General features: G+C 36.4%; 1 protein-coding gene across 3 annotated transcripts in view; it reads left to right on the top strand.

Moving 5' to 3' along the window:
- Positions 1-20,762, top strand: part of LOC126968698 (mannosyl-oligosaccharide alpha-1,2-mannosidase IA-like) — a 139,551-nt gene that overhangs the window by 101,414 nt on the left and 17,375 nt on the right. For 2 of the 3 annotated variants that reach the window (XM_050813770.1, XM_050813780.1), the window contains exons 2-3: positions 15,875-16,093; positions 19,907-20,086. In XM_050813770.1, the coding sequence (XP_050669727.1) occupies positions 15,875-16,093; positions 19,907-20,086 (399 nt within the window). Of the gene's footprint in view, positions 1-6,428; positions 6,714-15,874; positions 16,094-19,906; positions 20,087-20,762 lie in introns of those variants that run through there. The other variant, XM_050813790.1, reaches the window with a different exon arrangement.

Genomic DNA, 20,762 nt, shown 5'->3' with positions numbered 1-20,762 from the left:
CACCATTCATCGATATATTATAATTACATAAGTTACACAATTTACACTAGCTTACAAAAGTTATACTTGTCATCAATTTTTTATATTATCTACTAGATATAATCATCGCCAGACAAGGTTTAAGTCAAAATGTGTATATAAATAGCAGCAAACAAGTAAAATAAAGAGTAGTTTAACGATCCATTTTCTGATTTTCGTATGACGTACAGGTATTTTCAGATTGCAATTTGTATGACTGTGACAGGTATTCGTTATTCTATATGGATTTGTAAATTAAGATTGACACATTGAAATCCACATTCAAGACTTGACTGATGATATAAAATCTGGATTCAAATTAAACTTAAATTAGGTATTGAATATTGAGAGCAACCGTGATTCTGCATCATGGTTATTAAATATAATAAAAAATTAAAATTAAAATACACCAGCTATTGAGGTGGTATGCTCACATAGTATGGGGATGTATGAAACTTAATTTTAAGTCCAAAAATTCTGTGCGGCACTACAATTGCGCTCGTCACCTTGAGACATAAGATGTTAAGTATCATTTGCCCAATAATTTCACTAGCTACGGCGCCCTTCAGACCGAAACACAGTTATGCTTCTCGGTAGAAATAGGCGCCGTTGTGGTATCCATAATCTAGCCGGCATCCTGTGAAACTATTTGAGAAAGAGTCTGGGCGTACATCCAGTATCAGAACAGTCAAGGACTTAAAAGGGGTCAAAGAACTTTAATAGCTTGCATGAGATGGTTGATGTGAATAGAATAAGCAAACCATGGTAAACATCTACGTTATAATCCAGTAAAGGCATAATATAGTGTAAACGCTTTGAGGTACCACGTTACAAACACAGATACTATATAGATGCATAGTAGACAGAAGCGATTGTTTATGAAATGTTGTGATCATTACCACAATATAGTAAAAAACAGTTATACTTTGATGCAAACTTGAGCGCCCGAATCGACGCACGCGCATATACACACGACTTACACAGCCGCTAAGCAGTCTTGGGAAGACAAAAGTATTGAGTGCCACCGGTGCGCCGCCGAGACTTGTCGCTGTCGGAGTTAAATTAGCTGCACCTCAATGTTCGCGTCGTCAATCTTTTTGTGTGTACCAACCCTCGCGCTCTGCCTAGACGTCGGTATAAATGTCAAGGAGACCGCTGAGTTACGCTACTGTTCTATTACCTACTGTATTGTGTCATTACCTAGCCAATGAGTCTTGAGTAGGTACCCGCGCCCGCTCACCTCAGTTGGTTGACTTATTTGTGTGCACAGCGAATATATTAGGAGTGTACTCGTTTATAAGGTCGATGGTGGCACCTGAAGCGCCGTACCCTCTACTTAGTCTTCATGGAAACAGTCGTAATGATAGTTTTTGGATGGAAAATCAGAACAAAGGAGCGTACGGGTTACTTGGTGTTAAGTGATCACCGCCGCCCGGGCACATTCTCTTGCAATACCGAGGAATCACAGGAGTGTTGCTGGCCTTTACGGAAGGTGTACGTGCTTTTTTTGAAGGTACCCATGTCGCACGATCTTCATATCGTTAAAGTATTGACGTGCTATATTAGTGACACCCAGCTTCTTTCAAGCCAATTTGGCTTTGCCTCGTGTTGACCGCGCCTATGTATGTTATCATTACATCTTTAACATTATAGCCTATTCAGCTGTTGTTAAATTTTATGGGAATGTTTGTGTTGTGAGTCCAAATTCTCTACGATACATAGTTGTACATAGTTGTGTTATTTCTAGCATATTATTTTCTGGGTGCTAAGTGGGAAAACTAAATTTGGTGGCGTTAATAGCCAGGTGATAATTTAAATGTCATGCAATAGTAATGGTCGGTGTGAGCTATTGAACTCGGATGGACGAGATAAAATTCGGTCGCGTGAATCAGGGCCATAGACGGTGATCAACTTATCATCTGACATTAATTGAGCGTTTCTTTCGTTGATATCTTACATGAAAATAATCTGTCCTGCTATGTCCGTCGCCCACTGCCACTTCAGTTTCGCAACCGACTGCACTACGTCGGTGACTGGTTAGGTATATCGGATGGGTTTTTGAATCGGCCAACATCTATTTTCATACTCCTAAATGATAAGGGTCGCCCACACCTTAATATTTTTTTTACTTTTTTTGACATTTTTTTTTATTTAATTTTATTATGACTCATCAGAAAAAATACATACAACCTCAAAATTTCACCCGTCTGCGATCCACAAATACGCTAAAGAGTTGAAAGATGGCCATCGAATATAATGATTATTGTAGTACGATAAATTTTATGTACGGCATATTTGGTTGGTCTGAGAATCGGTCGTCATCTATTTTTTATACCCCAAAAATTTTTAATATTGTTTTTTTTTTTTTTTTAATTTATATGGCAAGACAGCGTTTGCTGGGTCAGCTAGTAATAATATATATTCCTCCTATAATTCCCGTCATGTGTTTGTTATTGTAAGTACCATTTACTGAAGACACATCTGAGCTAGCTAGAGTTTTGTTTTAGACAATTTTTGAGTCTTGTACGTCAATGTATATGGAGTCTTTATAATGAAGGGGTGGTAGTTTCAAGTAAGTGTGCAATACAGTCGACCTCGCAGAATGGGGGTGGGTACTTGAGACTGTCGCTAAGGCTGTATTGTACGCAGATGTCAGTTTATTATGAAGGGTTGAGCAAGGAAGCGGTTGAGCTTTCAGCTTTTTTAGTCCGGCCTCGGTGGTTTTGTTTCCGGCTACTCTATGAACCCCTTGTGTATTATATACGGCTTCAGGTCGTGCTCTATCTTTGCTTGTCATTTTAGATAACGTTGTGAAGCTAATATGATTTTAAGGGTAAAAAATGGCTTATCTCGATTACTGGCGAAACTTCGAGTCCTATGGAAGAAAGATAAATAGCAAAGTTGTTGTTGGTACCTTTTGTTTTTAAACTTTTTTCACATTACCTCAATATTTAACTAAAATAACTAATATTTTAGTTTTTTTATTTTTATCATTACATTTTTTTTTTTTACACGAAAGGAAAATGTCGATATCTGCCCCAGAACCGGTGAACATGGGACTTACACCACAACTATTTAAATATTTTATTCCATTAGTTGCAAATATTTCTATCAAATTGACATTTATGAATCAAACGCGTATTGAAAAAGAATTGTAATTGACTAATTATAATGAAGGCCGACATATTTGATCCATAAACTACACACAATCATAATAATCGATTATGCTACTAATGCCAGGTCTGTCTCACCCACCCTGTAGGTATCGAAATCGTAAGAATTAGCGACTAGACTCTAGACCATAGTTTCTCAACCTTATTTTGCTCACCGCCCACTTTGAGAATAGGTTTTTTTTCTAGAGTATTTTCGTGTATTTTTTTGCCTTTTTAGACTATATTTTTAATCTACCCATGCCCCATCTGCGCCATCTCAATGCCCCCTAATTTTCTCTGGGTCTTCTACTGCCTCCCCGAAAGTCTCAAACGCCCGCAAGGAGGCGTTATCGCCCACGTTGAGAACCTATGATCTAGAGGATTAGCTTTGCTGTAAAGAACTTGAAGATTACTTGAAACTTGAACCTGAATAAGCTAGGTTCGAATTCGGCAGTTGCAAAAATTGGTATAATGAATGTGAATGTTTATTTTCGAGTCATGGATGTTAATATGTATGTATTTTGTTATGTGCAAGCATTATTGTGTTTGGTTTGAAGTGCACCGCAGCAAGTCTAATTACTTGGCTGTGACTTAACATAATATTATAATGTTTGAGAATTTTGGGTTCAATCAAGAACAGTGAAAGCACTGAAGTAAATGGACAAAATAATTAAAGATAAAATATGTTAAATAAGCGGGAAGTAATTATGAATGAGAAGCTGAATATATTTGTAATAATAATATTAACAAATTTTTACATAAATTATCTTGCCCTAAACTAGGAATTGCCTTGTGCTATTTGATTGCAAGACAACGATATATTTAATACAAGATACTAACTTATACGTAAATTAACTTATAAAAAACCATGGCCTGGAAACTACACATTCATCGCCATACCGGAATTCGAACCCGAGACCTCTACCTCAGTAGAAAAGGAACTTACTAACCACTGGTCCATATGGGTCATCGTTATTACATAATATATAATTAGTACATAATATAATATTTTAAAATATATAGGTACCAGGATAACATAAGTTGGCAAGAGTATGAAGCAATTGCGACGGGATGTAATTAAGTAAGTCCGCAATCACCGCGGATAACTCACTCCTTCAGATTTATTGTTACGACTCCTGTTACAGCAGTTTATTCCTTACCCACCTATATAGTGTATAATCCTGTAAGGATTTGCAGGAAAATTAGTGCCTTTTTTGTAATTATTATTTTATTTAATATAGAAGTAGCCGATATAAATTATTACAATTATTTACGTGCAACTTATTAGTTATTTGACAAACTTTAGCACAAATTATTACTTAACCTCAAATGAGGCATATATAGACTATATATGCCTTTTTAAGGTGCAGACAAAAATATATTTCATACAAAATACATACATATTAACATCCATGACTCGAAAATAAACATTCATATTTAGTATACAAATGTTTGTACCTACCGAATTCGAACCTAGCTTATTAACGGCCGTTCGCAATATTCAGTCTATCTCTTACTTGAGATAAAAATCGTAACTATCGTTGACTTTTCTATCCCAATAAACTTATCGACGGTAACTCACCTTATCCGTACACGCTGTCTGTCAATGGGATGACGTATAGCTTACCAGCGATAGAAGTTTGTATGGAAATTTCAATCCACGCGTCCCAATATAAGGCGATAAGAATGACTTATCGGGTATATTGGGACAGCTTCAGATTACTGGCAGCTAATTACAGACAGTAGATGGTAGTAATTTATCTCTATCTACAGATAGTATATTGGGAACGGCCGTAAGTCCTGATAAAAAGCCTGACATTTCAATAAAAGTCCGGACTTTTTGATTGATCTTAGATTTTGTTTCTTGTAAAGATAAAAGACTTTTGATATAACTTAAAACTAGTTATGTTGTATTATTAGATGGAATACATGTAAAAAAAATATAACCGGACAAGTTAGAGAGCCGGACAAAATCCGGACTAGAGTCTAAAAGTCTGGACATATCCTGATGAATCCGGATGGATGGTAACCCTATACGAAGCGGGCGAGGATCGAACCGGGGGTAATGTGGTGTGAGTCAACGTCCTACCTATTGCCCCACCGGAGCCTAGTAAATTAAGGCTGATTTACATTATTATCAGTTACCAGCTACGCTCCGTTGGCATAATTTCCTATTTGTCCAATATTCAGAAGATAATGTAAGCCGCTTTAGTAATATTTTAAATTTTCGCTTATTTACAATGGAATATCTGTGTTAAGGCATTTGTTTTCTCAAAATTGATTCCTTTAGAATTCTTTTCCATGTCATTTCTAACACTATCATCGTTTCGGAAACAAATGGCGCTCTGAGAGAGGAGATGCGGCGCCAGAAACTCTTCCAACATTATATTTTTTTGCGCTCTTTTTAATAAGATATAATACTGTACTGTCAAAATCAAAAAATTCTGAGCGGCACTACAATTGCGCTCGTCTCCTTGAGACATAAGATGTTAAGTCTCGTTTACCCAGTAATTTGACTAGCTACAGCGCCCTTCAGACCGAATCACAGTAATACTTACACATTACTGCTTCACGGCAGAAATACGCGCCGCGGCCGTTGTAATACCCATAATGTAGCCGGCACCCTGTACAAAGGAGCCTCCCACTGGTGAAATATACACTATACAATATACATACAAAGCTATTATGTTTGTGTATACTGTATACCCACTGAATCCTAATAACGATAAATTGTTAGCCAAGTAAACAACTGTGGCTAATATACTTCTAGTATTTTCTTTGATTAACGCGAGTGTTACACATTTAAATAAAACACTATTAAAGGATTAAAACGCGTGTAATTGTAACGGTTGTACATTAGATGTTTCCGTAAAATTTACATTTTTATATTAGTTAACCCGACGTTCCAAGATCTTTCCAGATCTCGTTTTCAGGGGGACTGCAGATGAACCGAGTCAAAGATAGTATTTGTCAAAGTTGTCATTATGAAGTTTAGCGCCATTTATTTCCTCGGAGGTGGGTAACTTAAATAAAAATGTAACTTTTACGCAAACATCTAATTAAAAACCGTTACAATTACACGCGTTTTAATCCTTTAAAAGTGTTTTATTTTTAATATACTTCTTTTTAGCTTGTATATTTCAATGTTCGTTAGATAGATAATATGTTATCATTACAGTTTCGCTCGGTAATAGGTTATCGTCACAATGATGGCACTGCTGTGTTCATAATTCGCTTCTCTTTGCGTTCACTCGCACGTGTCACCGGTTCCGCGATCGCGCCGAATCAACAATTAAGTGTTACCACGATTATTAGAATCAAAATCAGTTTTTTGTTTTGTCTACGTGGCCGAGAATTATGCGCAAAATTCAAGCGTTGATGTTGGCTGGTGGCACGTTTGTAGTGACGATGTTTCTGATGCTGTGGGTGACGCGATTGGACGTAGCTCGCGTTGGTGAACCGCTACCGCGGCCAGATCTGTTGATGGAGAGATCCAGTTCGCAACGGAACACGACCAGCTATAGGAAGATGAAAGTCATCGAGGTACAATGTTATTAGGTTTCAATTTTTAAAAGATATGAGATTTTCCGATAAATTTCGGACAAACAGCCAAAAATATTTACAAATAAGTGCTGTTTTTTCTTATATTTCAAGCAAACTTTTACATTTAACTTGAATGATCTATACAAAGGTATTTTCGCGTTACCGTTTTCAAAACGTATTTACTACGGACACAGTTTGAAACTTTAAGTAGTGTTCTTGGCGTTTGTATATTAATAAAAAAACCTTAGATAATTATTATACGTCTAAATAGAGTCTGCTGTCTTGCTGTCAGACAACTAATTACAATTGTTGAATATTATGTACATTAGAATTTCGTATATGTACATTATTAGTATCATTATTTAATCCTTTAAAATTAATAATTAATTGGTTAGAGTGAGAGGGGAGGAGCCTTCCTACCGCTCATGTATGCGTGAAAGAAAAGAAAGCCAGACAGACTGGCGCCGTAACGCGTTACGTTACGATAAACCTTCTTATAAGAAGTTATCACTTCAAAAGTTCAATAATATTACAATCTGCCTGCCAATTACAATGCAATAAAAGCGTTGATGCCCCAAAAGTTTTGAGCGGCACTACAATTGCGCTTGTCACCTTGAGACATAAGATGTCAAAACTCTTTTGTCCAGTAATTTCACTAGCTAGGGCGCCCTTCAGACCGAAACAGTAATGCTTACACTTTACTGCTTCACGGCAGAAATAGGCGCCGTTGTGGTACCCATAATCTAGCCGGCATCCGCAAGCAAAGCAGCCTCCCAATGTTAAATTATTATCTGCGTGTTGTCCTAAACTAAACCTAATATTTCGGAGAGAAGGTTATGACAGTAGTAAAAATCATATCAGAATGTATCTCATGTTAATTATTCAAAGCAAACGTGTTGTATTGATAAATATTGAAATTCCGATCTTACAGTGAGTCAATGTATTCCTACTAGTTTTCATGAATGGAAAGACGTTACGAGTAGGTTCGTTGAGTAAAGGCTTCTTTGAATAATATTCTTTATATTTAAATTATAGATAGAATTCTTTCTATTTAAATTATAGATAGAATTCTTTCTATTTAAATTATGGAAATTTAAATATAAAGCTATATTACTTACACAATATAATTTAAGTTTCTTCACAGGTCTACCTTTTCGAATAAGTAGATGGTAGATTTATTTTTTCTATTTTGTATAAAAATATTTCCAGTTTGAGCTCATGCAATCTACAGAAATGAGTGACTCATTTTCTTTCCCTTAAAAAATTACAAAATCGTAAGTACCATCTTAAAAAACTGATTTTAGAAACCGCCATCTGGTGATAAGTGATCATCAGAATATGTCCAACGTAGTTGCGTATATATTAATGTGATATATGGAAGATCTTATGGCATGCAGTGTTACTTTAAAACATCATGTAATTTACAAACCGAGCGAATTCACATGACACCTTGCTCGATCTTGACGGCCCGGTCGTCTTGCGAGGACAGTAGCGATAGTATAATAATAATATTAATATTGACACACCTTATACATAAATTATCTTGCCCCAAGTTAAGCATATATAGCCTTTGTTATGGGTTATAAGACGATGATATATTTAATACAATATACTTACTTAAACATACATAAATTCATATAAACATACATAAATACATTTAAACATCCATGACTCGGAAAGAAACATCCATATTCATCATATAAATGCTTGCACCTACCGGGATTCGAACCCGGGACCTCTAGCTTAGTAGGTAAGATCGCTAACCAGTCGGCAATACAGGTCGTCATTGTAGTTGGGTTAATCGTTTATATTGCTCAACTTGTTAAATTCTTATACGAAAATAATATATTAACATGCTACTCAAAACGTCAATTATTATAATACTGTTAAAGATTAAAAGTAACTGCCGCGTTATATTTTACTGCGAATATTTATATGACCATTTATTAATTTAACATTAGCACAACATTTATAAAATTTGAAATACAACAAAATTTTATGAACGATGCGGGACTCGAACCCACGACCTCCGGCGTTCCGTGCCGGTGCTCTAACTAACCGTTCGAGTGACATATCGCTATAAAACCATGTATGCTTTGTTCAACTCTCAGGTTGTTGGTTTTCAAATTTTATTTGTGTATTAATCCTAGAAGTGAGGGCTATCACTTTAAACATATAACAAAGCACAACATTTAATTTGTGAGCTGGCAACTACAAACTACTATATACATAGGTTTAATTCGTATGTGTTCAATTTAAAACAATTTCAATGCAATAATTTAAATTGATGACGTCATTAACCGTGGTTCGTTTATCAATTCTTATTTTCGCTGTTTTTTAATTATTCATTGATAGTTGTTGTTCGCTTTTGCGTTTAAAAGAACATTTCATTCTTAATAGATATATTGATTGGAGGAAGTATTGTTTAGAAATGTCACCTCAAAAAGGTGTGTGTACTGACGGGTTGAGAAACAGTTCTATAGGCGAACTTTGTGGTTATAAATAAAGTAAATGTATACACTTGTTAAATAAAGTCCCTGTCACTGTTCCTGCAAATCTATAAATAAATTTAAATGTTTTATTAAAAAATGGCTCTGTCGTAAATCCTATTACTCCACAGCTGAATATGTAAGCGATCCAACAGCCTGGGATTATGATTATTTTATAACAGTTATATATTCTATTAAAAAGAGCGCAAAAAATAATGGTAGAGTTCTTACGCCGTTCCTTCTCTTTCAAGGCTAACTTTGAACTGATTAAATATAATTCTAAAGAATCAATTTCGAGAAAAGTATATGCCTTTTATTCCTTTTAAAGAATATAACAGAACCGTATCTATCAGTTATAAGTGATAATATGTACCACCTCTCCAGTAAGATCAGAGAAATCACAGGAACATTGCCAGTCTTATAGTTGGTGGTCAAAAATATTCCTTACTAACTCGACACCAGCATCAGTTGTTGATGAACCTCGAGTAAAACCGAATTGAATTCTATGCAATAAGTTATTTACATAGAAATATTTCGTCGACTGCAGTAAAATTATTTTTTCAATAATATTGCTAATAGTAGGTAAGACCGATATAGGTCAATAATTATTAGGATTAGTTACACTGCCAGATTTAAAAAGTGGACAAAATTTACTATATTTAAGTAATAATAATAATATAATTATTTTATTACTATTATAGTTATAAGTTAAGGCCAAATCAGGAGCAATAAGTTAAATTAATGATTTAACAATTTGTACTGAGACACCCCATAATTCTAAATAATTACAAATACCTCCAACTAATTAGTCCAGGCTCCGGTGTCAAGCAGAAAAACTTATATTGAGAACGAAAAGTTGCAGTTATAAGCTACCTTTAGAACAGCCGAAACATGAAAGATAGTACCTAATAACTTAATAGTATACTAGCGTATAGACGACCGGTGTGCGTGACCAATTTTGATATATCAATGTGTGCGTTAGCTAGTGGTGTAATATTCAAAATACTTAGGAGCTATAAATGCCAAGCGTGGCTGACTGTTTCCGACTTGACAGTCAAAATGGTTACAGTAACAATAGATCCGCTTTCCTTTTCCATTTTGATGTATCTCCGTTACAGATTTTCTTGTCTCTCGCACGCTTTGTTTTTTTTTTTTTATGGAAGAGGAGATCGAACGAGCCACCTGATGGTATGGGATCACCATACTCACATAGCCCATACTCTTGTAACACCAGGGGAATCGCAAGAACTTTCCCGACCTTATAAGCATCTACTAATCGTTTTCAGTTTTCGAATTGTATGAATTCGAAAAACACATTGACACGTGGCGGATGAGGATCGAAACGGGAGCACACAGTATGTTTTTTTTTATGGAATAGGAGGACAAACGAGCGTACGGATCACCTGGTGTCAAGTGATCACCGCCGCCCACATTCTCTTGCAACACCAAAGGAATGACAAGAGCGTTGCCGGCCTTTAAGGAAGGTGTACGCGCTTTTTTGAAGGTATACATGTTGTATCGTCCCGGAAACACCGCACAAGGAAGCTGATTCCACAGCTTTGTAGTACGAGGAAGAAAGTTCCTTGAAAACCGCACTGTGGAAGACCGCCACACATCCAGATGGTGGGGATGATATCTTAACTTGTGGCGTCTCGTGCGAAGGTACTTCTACAATAAGGCGAATTCGGCGGCAGGAATTAGATTAAACAGCTCTTCGGAACACTCCCCGTGTTAAATGCGGTAGAAGACACACAATGAAGCGACGTCTCTACGCAACGCCAAGTGATCCAGCCATTCACAGAGCACTGGGTCCGCGACAATCCGAGTTGCTTTGCGTTGCACGCGGTCAAATGGATCGAGTTGATACTGGGGTGCGCCAGACCAGAGATGACAGCAATACTCCATGTGTGGCCGAACCTGCGCTTTGTGGAGCGCTAGAATGTGGGCCGGCTTGAAGTATTGCCGTGCTCTATTAATGACCCCCCAGCTTCTTCGATGCCAATTTGGCTTTGCCCTCCAGGTGGCCACGGAATTGGCAATCGCTCAAGATTTCGAGACCTAGTGTTCCGATACTAGGCGAGGCTTTAAGGGAAGTGTTGTCGATGAGCGGTGATACGGCAAATGATGTAGGTCTAATGAGTCTCATGTCAAGCCGAAAAACTTATAAACGAAATTATGGCAATTATGATGTACGTTTGGAACAGCCTTTAAACCTGAAAGATAATACAATAAGTGAACAGAGTATTGTAACAAACGTATGCTATAAAAGTTGAATGCGTATTTCATTAGAGCGCCATTCCACTTTGCAAACTGTAATTGGCAAAGTCGGCACTTTTTCCAAGTCACTGGACTCAAGACTGTCGCAGTTTCCGAGAGCTAATAATAATTAATGGCCCCGACAGAGAGCCGATCCTTTCATTAGACTTGTAGGCCCCGCGAGCACCAAGATTAAAACTTAGGCCGGCGGCTTGAACATCTACGTGTTTCAATGCGCCTTTTATGATGGGAAACTGTATAGAAAAACGCTTTTAGCGGCACAAAGCGGCGACACGGAAATAACGAAAGAAAATATTTGCTGTGCTGTTCAAACTTCGGATTCCACTTTCGTGATTAACGGCGGTTTCGTCCAAACTAGAGTAAGTTTTTACTCGCTAGTAACTAACTACTGCTAATCAAAGGATAAAACGCAGTCTTGATTTTTGCCTTTGGGCTGTCTTAGCTTATGCTCAGCCTATATTCTGTTTTTTTTTTTTTATAAAAATAAGGAATGAGACAAACAGCACATTCAGCTGATGGTAATTTATACGCCCAGCTCATTAAAATGCAGTGCCGCTCGTCACCTTGAGACGTAAGATGTTAAGTCTCATTGCCCAGTAATTTCACTAGATACGGCGCCCTTCAAATCGAAACATAGCAGTGTTTACACATAACTGCCTCATGGAAGAAATAGGCGCCGTTGTGGTACCCATAATCTAGCCGGCATCCTGTGCAAAGGAGCCTCCCATTGGTCAAGTGTCTGTTATCAAATGTCTGTAAAATTTAAATTAAATCAAAGACCATGCTAAGCTAACACTTAGCTAAGTTTTACGTAAGTAAAGTCTAAATACGCTCTATAGATCTCAGCCTTAGATTATACCTAATTTTGCATTTTACCACCACTAACCTAAGAATAATATAAGTACTCGTATATGCGAGTAAATATTTACACGGATGACTTTGGCGGTATAAAAGTTTAAACTGAGAATAAAAGTTGTTGTCACATCTTGACAACAAGCTATCAACATTTGACACTTCACTCTATTATCCTACAAAATTGAATTGTTATGACATTTAATGTAATATGAGAAGGAACAATAGAAATGAATTTTTGTTGGTTTATACATTCATTCACACTCAGTTTATCATTCAGTTTTACACCATAGGATAACAATACCGAGATAGCGTACTCCGCAAGTAGGTCGGAAAAACGGAAATGAAAATATCCAAGGGATGATTCCTCGTGGTGAGTTCGTGTTTGGTCGAATCAGCCCTAAGTGTGGGCCAAAACTGACTAGTCACTAGCCGGAAAGAAATGACACTTGACGTCGGTTTTGATGATTTTAGAAGTGTTTTCGATACGTTGCTAATTGGGTTATGAGTTAATAAGCTAATCAGAGTGTCGAGGTTCAAGTAACAGGGCAATGGATGTGAACGTTGGCCTAGATATCGTAAATTTACAATTGACATGCACGAACGATCATTTTTAAACATAGAAGCGCTCATTTTCTAGATAATTTACGTTATATACCGCATGCTTTACGTGGAGGCATTAGATATATATTCCACTTAGTCCCAAAAATATAACTATGTCTTTAAATAAAACACTTTTAAAGGATTAAAACGCGTGTAATTAACGTGTAACGGTTTTACATTAGATATTTGCGTAAAAGTTACATTTTTATTTTAGTTAGTTTTAGTCATTAAAGTTATGTTTAAATGTGTAACACTCGCGTTAGTCAAAGAAAATACTATTTCTTTGTCTCATAAAATCGCATATATATATTGACATCGTCAGAAAGATAAATTTACTTGTCAAACAAATGATTGGTGATTTGATTAATTAAGTAATTGATATTTTTAACCGACTTCAAAAAATGAGGAGGTTCTCAATTCGACTGTATTTTTTATGTTTGTTACCAGAAAAAACAACCCATTAATTACGTCAATTAATTAATTGTAACTATTATAGGTACATTATATTGTGGTAATTTGGTGGTAATAACTTCATTGACTTTTAGGTAGTCTTAGGTAGTTATTTTTCATTTCATTTTACTAAGGAGAACTCTAAAAATAAGTTGATTATTAAGTTGTAGAAGAATGCGCAATTATTTTTTTACTTTTTGTGCATTTTATATTGCTTTGGATTTGTTTTTCTGTAAATAAATTTGAACATAAAAAATTGGATTTATAGTACTAAGTTATAATATAGCTTCTAAAAATATCAATTTTTTAAAACAACATTGTTTAATATCTTCATTAGTGATGTGGGAAGAAATTTTCTGTCTTTTAGCAGCCAAATGTCATTTAAATTTATTAGTTCTTAGTTTTTAATATATTTTTTTTTAGTACATTATACTAAACTGTGCCAGCTGACTGTCGATAATACAGTCCCCTTTTTTATAATTAACTTCAATAGAAAGAGGGCGTTGAATTCCTAAAAAAAACTCTCATTTTTTTACAAAATTCTGAAGTCAAAAAAATTCTAAATCGTGCAGTCATTAAGAAGACGAGGAAATAAATAGGTGATATTTGCCTTCATGATAGCGTGACCTTGGTATTCACCAATACATTTCTTCTTATTTTTTTTTTCTCTTGCATAACTCGTTTTTCTTCTGCACACAATAAAGAAATAATGACCAAATCCTCATCACTATCGCTCAACTTGTAATGACATAACATTTAAGCGTGACTGACGGCTTAGTACTAATTGTCAATCAATTTCGGTTTTCTTGCTGTATCTCGGTTAGAGATTCTTCTCTCTCGTACGTTTTGTTTGTCTATACACTGGTATATTATCGGTCTATGGTTCGGGTAATGGGCTGTTCGACTGGGGGTTGCATTTTGTAATAGCGTGGATGAGTTGCTCCATCTGTCATAGCGTCTAGACACGTCATATACTTAGCACACATAGCATTTTGAAGATTATTCCGCTACTATTATACATAGATATCTAAAAATTTTGAACTGACATCGAAAGTACGTTAGCAAATCATTAAAAAAAAACATCAATAACTTTCGAAAATTCAAAGGAGAACTATCCAAAATTTTAATACACTTTAAAACTTTTAGCAATGAGTTAAATAGTATCCGTATCGTCAATCCGTAATTTTACTTTTTATACGCTTTATATTAGCTTGACGTGTATGTTTGTATGTGTGTTTGTAACTGACTCCTTTAGACGCGACTTTGACCCAATTTAAACGGCGAGATTTCATTCAAACGTTGTAGATTTATCGAGGACTCATGACAATACGCTAATTTGATAAGATAATTCCAATATACAATTTGTAAACTAAGATTTTTGTCAATTTATATAATTTTTATCTATAGTCGATAAGGCAGGAACTGATGTAGTGTACTAAATAGTTTTAAAAATACGTTCTTATAGAAAATTTAACTAAAAAATGATAAAGAATTATTATTTTAATAATATCTTAAAAAGCACCCCACGAATTTTTTACAATAAAACTAAATATTTTTACACTATTTTCAGTTCAAATTTATTATGTTTTATTATCTATTTTTTATATAAAGCGTGCTTCAAAGTTTTTTTAAACTATTATTTTTACATGTACCGACTTCAACACTGCCCAGACTTATGTATAACTTTCAAGAAGACCGCTGAGTTACGCTACTGTTCTATAACTGTGTTGTGCTTGAAGCGACACGGTAATTATTACTGTGTTGTGACGTCATTAACTCTGATTAATATTTTAGTTAATATGACTGATTACCGTGTTAAACTATTATTTTGCCGAATATCTCATTCATCTCAATATTTGTATTACAATAGAGTCATTTATTAATACTTTCATCATAATATATATTTTGGTATCTTTTCTCATGTTTTGTCGCACTTGGTAATTCACTACACTCACCCGAATGGTCCGAAACTAGTTGGCACCAACTTCGACAAACCGTGAGTTTACAGACCTTTAGACCTTAGTTTTTAGACCTTTTTAGACAAATAAAGTTTATAATATCCCACGAATGTTTTAATAATTAAAAATTATCTTTACAATCTTGATTTGTGGCTTGCGAGAGAGGATGGGTGATCCGTTTTTTTTTAAATGAAAATACGGGACGAGACGAGCAGGACGTTCAGCTGATGGTAATTGATACGTCCTGCCCATTACAATGCAGTGCCGCTCAAGATTCTTGAAAAGAACAAAAATTCTGAGCGGCACTACAATTACGCTCGTCCCCTTGAGACATAAGCTGTTACGTCTCATTTGCCCAGTAATTTCACTAGCGACGGCGCTCTTCAGACCGAACTACAGTAATGTTTACACGTTACTGCTTCACGGCAGAAATAGGCGCCGTTGTGGTACCCATAATCTAGCTGGCATCCTGTGCAAATAGCCTCCCACTGGTGTTTATCCTTATGCTAAAGCGGTGTATTCTTGTCAACAGATGATGCGTCACGCGTGGAATAACTACAAGCTGTACGCGTGGGGCAAGAACGAGCTGAAGCCGATGTCGAAGCGGGGTCACCTGACCAGCGTGTTCGGTGGGGGAGAGTTGGGCGCCACCATCGTCGACGGCATGGACACGCTCTACGTGATGGGACTAATGGATGAGTTCCGTGAGGGTCGCGAATGGATCCAGCAGAGCTTCAGGATTCGGGACGTTGTAAGATATACAAATGCTATTACAATACTACGACAGTGTTGTTACACACACACACACACATGATGCGCATTTTCGATTGCGTCTGTGCTATTTGGGCAATATGGGGAGTCTTTAAGTTTAAATCTGTGGAGGTTTGGACCTTCTATCTATCTATGGCATCCGTGGCCAGAATCTGGGTCATTTAGTAGTTAATCTCCCCAATAAGCTAGCTTCTTTCCCCGTGAAGGGCTAACGGCGATTCCATGGGGACAAGGGAGAAAGAAGAAGAGGCGGTTTTTTAGTCGGCATTGGTGTTCAAAACGAGTCCGACATGTGAGATCACCACAACCACGATTGAATGATACGTAAAAGTATTTTCCCCCACATTTCCCATGAGTATACAAGACCTTTAATTTTTGAAATATGTAATACTTCTTTATGCGCGTTAGAGAAAACTTATGAGGGTGAATTTTTACGATGCACGCGTACATCGTCACGCAAATTCGACACACTGATGTTAGCTTGTAAACTAAACCAATTGTATCATGAAAATGACAGCCTGTTAACGTAATCAGAATGAAGTATCTAAATTCAATAGTACGATTTACATGTATATTTATATTTTGAGTGATTTTCTATGACATGAATGTTATTCGAATTTAATAAATAAACTTTTTAACTAAAAAAATTGCAGCAATCACATTTTTTTGAAGAAATTGTACATAGTGATTAAAAAGAAAATTTTCAAATTTGAGTTTTTTTTTAAATTTTTTGCATTTTCTGAGAACATTTACTATAGTAATGTAATTTTTTTTTACACCATCAGAAAGTAGAGATTTCAACGAACAAAAAGCCTCCAGACTTTTTGAAAAAAGCTGATATTATGACGCGAGAATTTTCGATTGAAAATTAGCGTGCTTTATTTACCTACAACTCTGCCATTTAAATTTTTTCCATAGGACTTGTAGTTTTGCCGGAAATCAAGATAAACCATTTTTTACCCTTAAAAACTCACCCCCTCCCACTTCCCGAACCCGGATCGAGCGTAATTTATTTTTCCTTTCATTTTTATCATATTCCCCTCCTATTCAAATGGGTTTCATCCTGCTGTAATGTTTTTTGGTTTCAAAAATTATCGACCCTGGTCTTATATAGTCTGTACTCCACAGATAGCGATGGAAGCCTTCTCACTTTAGTTGAGGATGTATCTACCATATAGCCTCATCATATAGAAAATGAGTGCACTAACAATAACTTTTAAAACTGAAATGTATTTATTTCTGGTATCAATGATTAATTATTTTAATTATATTGTATTAATATATATATATAATATTGCATTTATTATTACAGAAATAGGCACGTTAACCTAATAATTAATAATCTTACTTAGTTAAATTAATAATCTCAATAAATTTTTGGGTTTGTCAAGAATCCTGAGCGGCTCTGCATTATAATGAGCAGGTCGTATCAATTACCATCAGCTGAACGTCCTGCTCGTCTCGTCTCTTATTTTCATTAAAAAATAAATAAAAGGATTGGTCCGACGATACTTATAGTTAAGTAAGTATTCCTTAGGCCTATTAAGAAATCCTTAGGTGACTGTAGGAGTGAACATTTTTAACCAAGGAATACTTAAAGAGGTATTCCTTAAACGCGAATATATGCTCGTCTGAAGTGAAAATTACTCTGTTTAGAGCGTACGAGTACTGGACATCGCTCTACTCGAGTAGGCTGTGGGCACACTAATATATCGTACAGCGCCCAGCGAGTCCAATATAACAACGCCTTCAGACCACTATTGGATCTGCCACGTTTTTGTAGCGCGTCAGCTATATTTGCATACGCAGAGATCGATAGCTTTAGCGCCGTCCTATGTAAAAAAGCGGCTTCTCTTCTCCGCCGAATTCGAGGCAGCAGCAATACGAGTAGTTATCTAAAGACGGTAGGCGACAGCGGGGACTATCCGTATGTTGGCCATTTAATAAAAATAAATATGTCCCTCCGTAGTTATAATTATTAATACAATTATATTATTATTATTATGGGATAGGAGGAGAAACGAGCGTACGGGTCACCTGGTGTTAAGTGATCACCGCCGCCCACATTCTCTTGCAACACCAGAGGAATCACAAGAGGGTTGCCGGTCTTTAAGGAAGGTATACGCGCTTTTTTTGAAGGTACCCATGTCGTATCGTCCCGGAGACACCGCACAAGGAGCTCATTCCACAGCGTTGTAGTACGTGGAAGAAAGCTCCTTGAAAATCGCCAAAATGGAGGACCGCCACACATCCAGATGGTGGGGATGATATCCTAACTTGTGGCGTGTCGTGCGAAGGTGGAATTAAATAAATTAAATATTATAAGTCAACTAACAGTGGATCGTAGTTATCTGAAAATAAACGTTTTATTATTTATTATTATTAAAACGACTGTGAGTACGGCGGTTATCTTATTCGAAATATAGATTGAAGTCCCTATTTTTCGAAACACTTGTGTTTTTTAAACATGTGCGTTTGTAATTTGTATTATTGAGTAGGTCTGTTATATCAGTTAGAATAAAGCAACTCATCGCTTAATGGTAGAACAAAACGCAACTCAAACAATAATTACAATGTATTTCTACATGAAAACATACAGTAATACGTGCATTAACATTTGAGTGGGATGAAAGCGAGTGTTTACGCGCTCGGAACACAGACTCACAAAGGATATTAAAACACACAATGTGCAGTTATGAGACGCGATATTATTATTTTTTTTCAATTTTAAATATCATACTGACGCATTAACTTTGATCTCTATTCAAATATATGTTCAGGCATATTGTAAAAACATATTGCAAATTTAATATATGTTCACAAAAATCGTCACTTAATAGTGATTTTCATTATTATAACACTAGAAATAAGGGATTGCTTGTAACTAATTCTAGTAGGCTTCATAAAATACATAATAGCTTTAAGGGTAAATGTATACACTTCTTTAATAAAGTCCCAGCCACTGTTCAGGCATTATCTATAAATCAGTTTAAATTTTTTTTTTTAAAAAGTGGGTCTGTCGTAAATCCTACTACTCCACAGCTGAATATCTAAGTGATCGGACGGCCTGAGACTAGATTATGGTTGTTTTATAGCGATAGAATTGACTGTACAATATTGTATATTTCCGAAGAGCTTTTTCACCTGATCCTGCCGCCTAATTACATCTTCACAAGACACGCCACAAGTTAGGATATCATCCCCACCGTCTGGATGTGTGGCGGTCCTCCACAGTGCGGTTTTCAAGGAGCTTTCTTCCACCTACTACAAAGTTGTGGAATGAACTTCCTTGTGCGGTGTTTCCGGGACGATACGACATGGGTACCTTCAAAAAACGCGTACACCTTCCTTCAAGGCCGGCAACGCTCCTGTGATTCCTCTAGTGTTGCAAGGGATTGTGGGCGGCGGTGATCATTTAACATCAGGTGAGACCCATACGCTCGTTTGTCCTCCTTTTTCCTCATTTTTATTGAAAAGAGGAGAAAAAAAAGGATGCTGGGAGAGTTTCAAAGTAATAAATGTCTTTATATTGGATGCAGCACCTTGAAAACTCATTTGTTTTATATATTACAGCCATTGTAAAATACTCTATAACTTGAAAAGAGTGGCCATTGAGTTTCTTGTATGTTCTTATCAATATAGCTCGCTATACTTTTTCGAAACATATTATGGTAGATTCAGTAATTTAAAAGAAATATTTATAATGACGATTCAAAAGAGCTCAGTTTAAGCCCAATTAAGTTAAGTTTATTCGACTTTGACTTGGTGTTGATAATTCTTTGTATATTTTCAGGATTCCGAGCTGTCTGTCTTCGAGACTACTATTCGTTTCGTGGGCGGGCTTCTGTCGTGTTACGCGCTGACCGGAGACTCGATGTTCAGAGACAAGGCTGTAGAGGTCGCTGATGCCCTGCTGCCAGCCTTCGAGACACCTACTGGCATACCCTATGCGCTCATCAACCCGTCCAACAAGGTGAGGTCTCCACTCCACATAACTCCATTACCAGTGGGAGGCTCCATTGCACAGGATTCCGGCTAGATTATGGGTACCACAATGGCGTCTACTTCTGCCGTGAAGCATTAATGTGTAAGCATTACTGTGTTTCGGTCTGAAGGGAGCCAGTGAAATTACTGGGCAAATGAGACTTGACAACTTATAGCGCAATTGTAGTACCGCTCCGAATTTTAGGGTTTTTCAAGAATCATGAGCGGCACTGCATTATAATGGGCAGGTAATCGTATCAATTACCATCAGCTGTACATCCTGCTCATCTCGTCCCTTATTTTCATTAAAAAAAAATCACAACATACGAATGACCGTGTGAGTTTTTACACTAAACTGATTGTATCAAAGAATATACTAGCATATAGACGACCTGACAGCCCGATAATGCGTTACCAATTTTGATTTGTCAATGTCTCCGTTATCTAGTGGTTTAATATTCAAAATACTAAGGAGATTATACGAAGCGTGGCTGATTTTTACCATTCGATGCCAAAATCGGTACAATGCAGTAATGTAGCAATGGATTCACTTACGTGTATCTCCGTAAGAGACGTTCTTCTCTCTCGCACTCTTTATCTGGCTTTACGCTAGCAGGTAGTTCATTGTAAGTCCATGAATTTCATATTAATTTATTCTGAAATTC

The sequence above is a fragment of the Leptidea sinapis genome, chromosome 1 (assembly GCF_905404315.1).
Source record: "Leptidea sinapis chromosome 1, ilLepSina1.1, whole genome shotgun sequence".
Taxonomy (NCBI): domain Eukaryota; kingdom Metazoa; phylum Arthropoda; class Insecta; order Lepidoptera; family Pieridae; genus Leptidea; species Leptidea sinapis.
The sequence above is the reverse complement of the archived record's forward strand: the minus strand, read 5'-3'. Positions and strand labels throughout refer to the sequence as shown.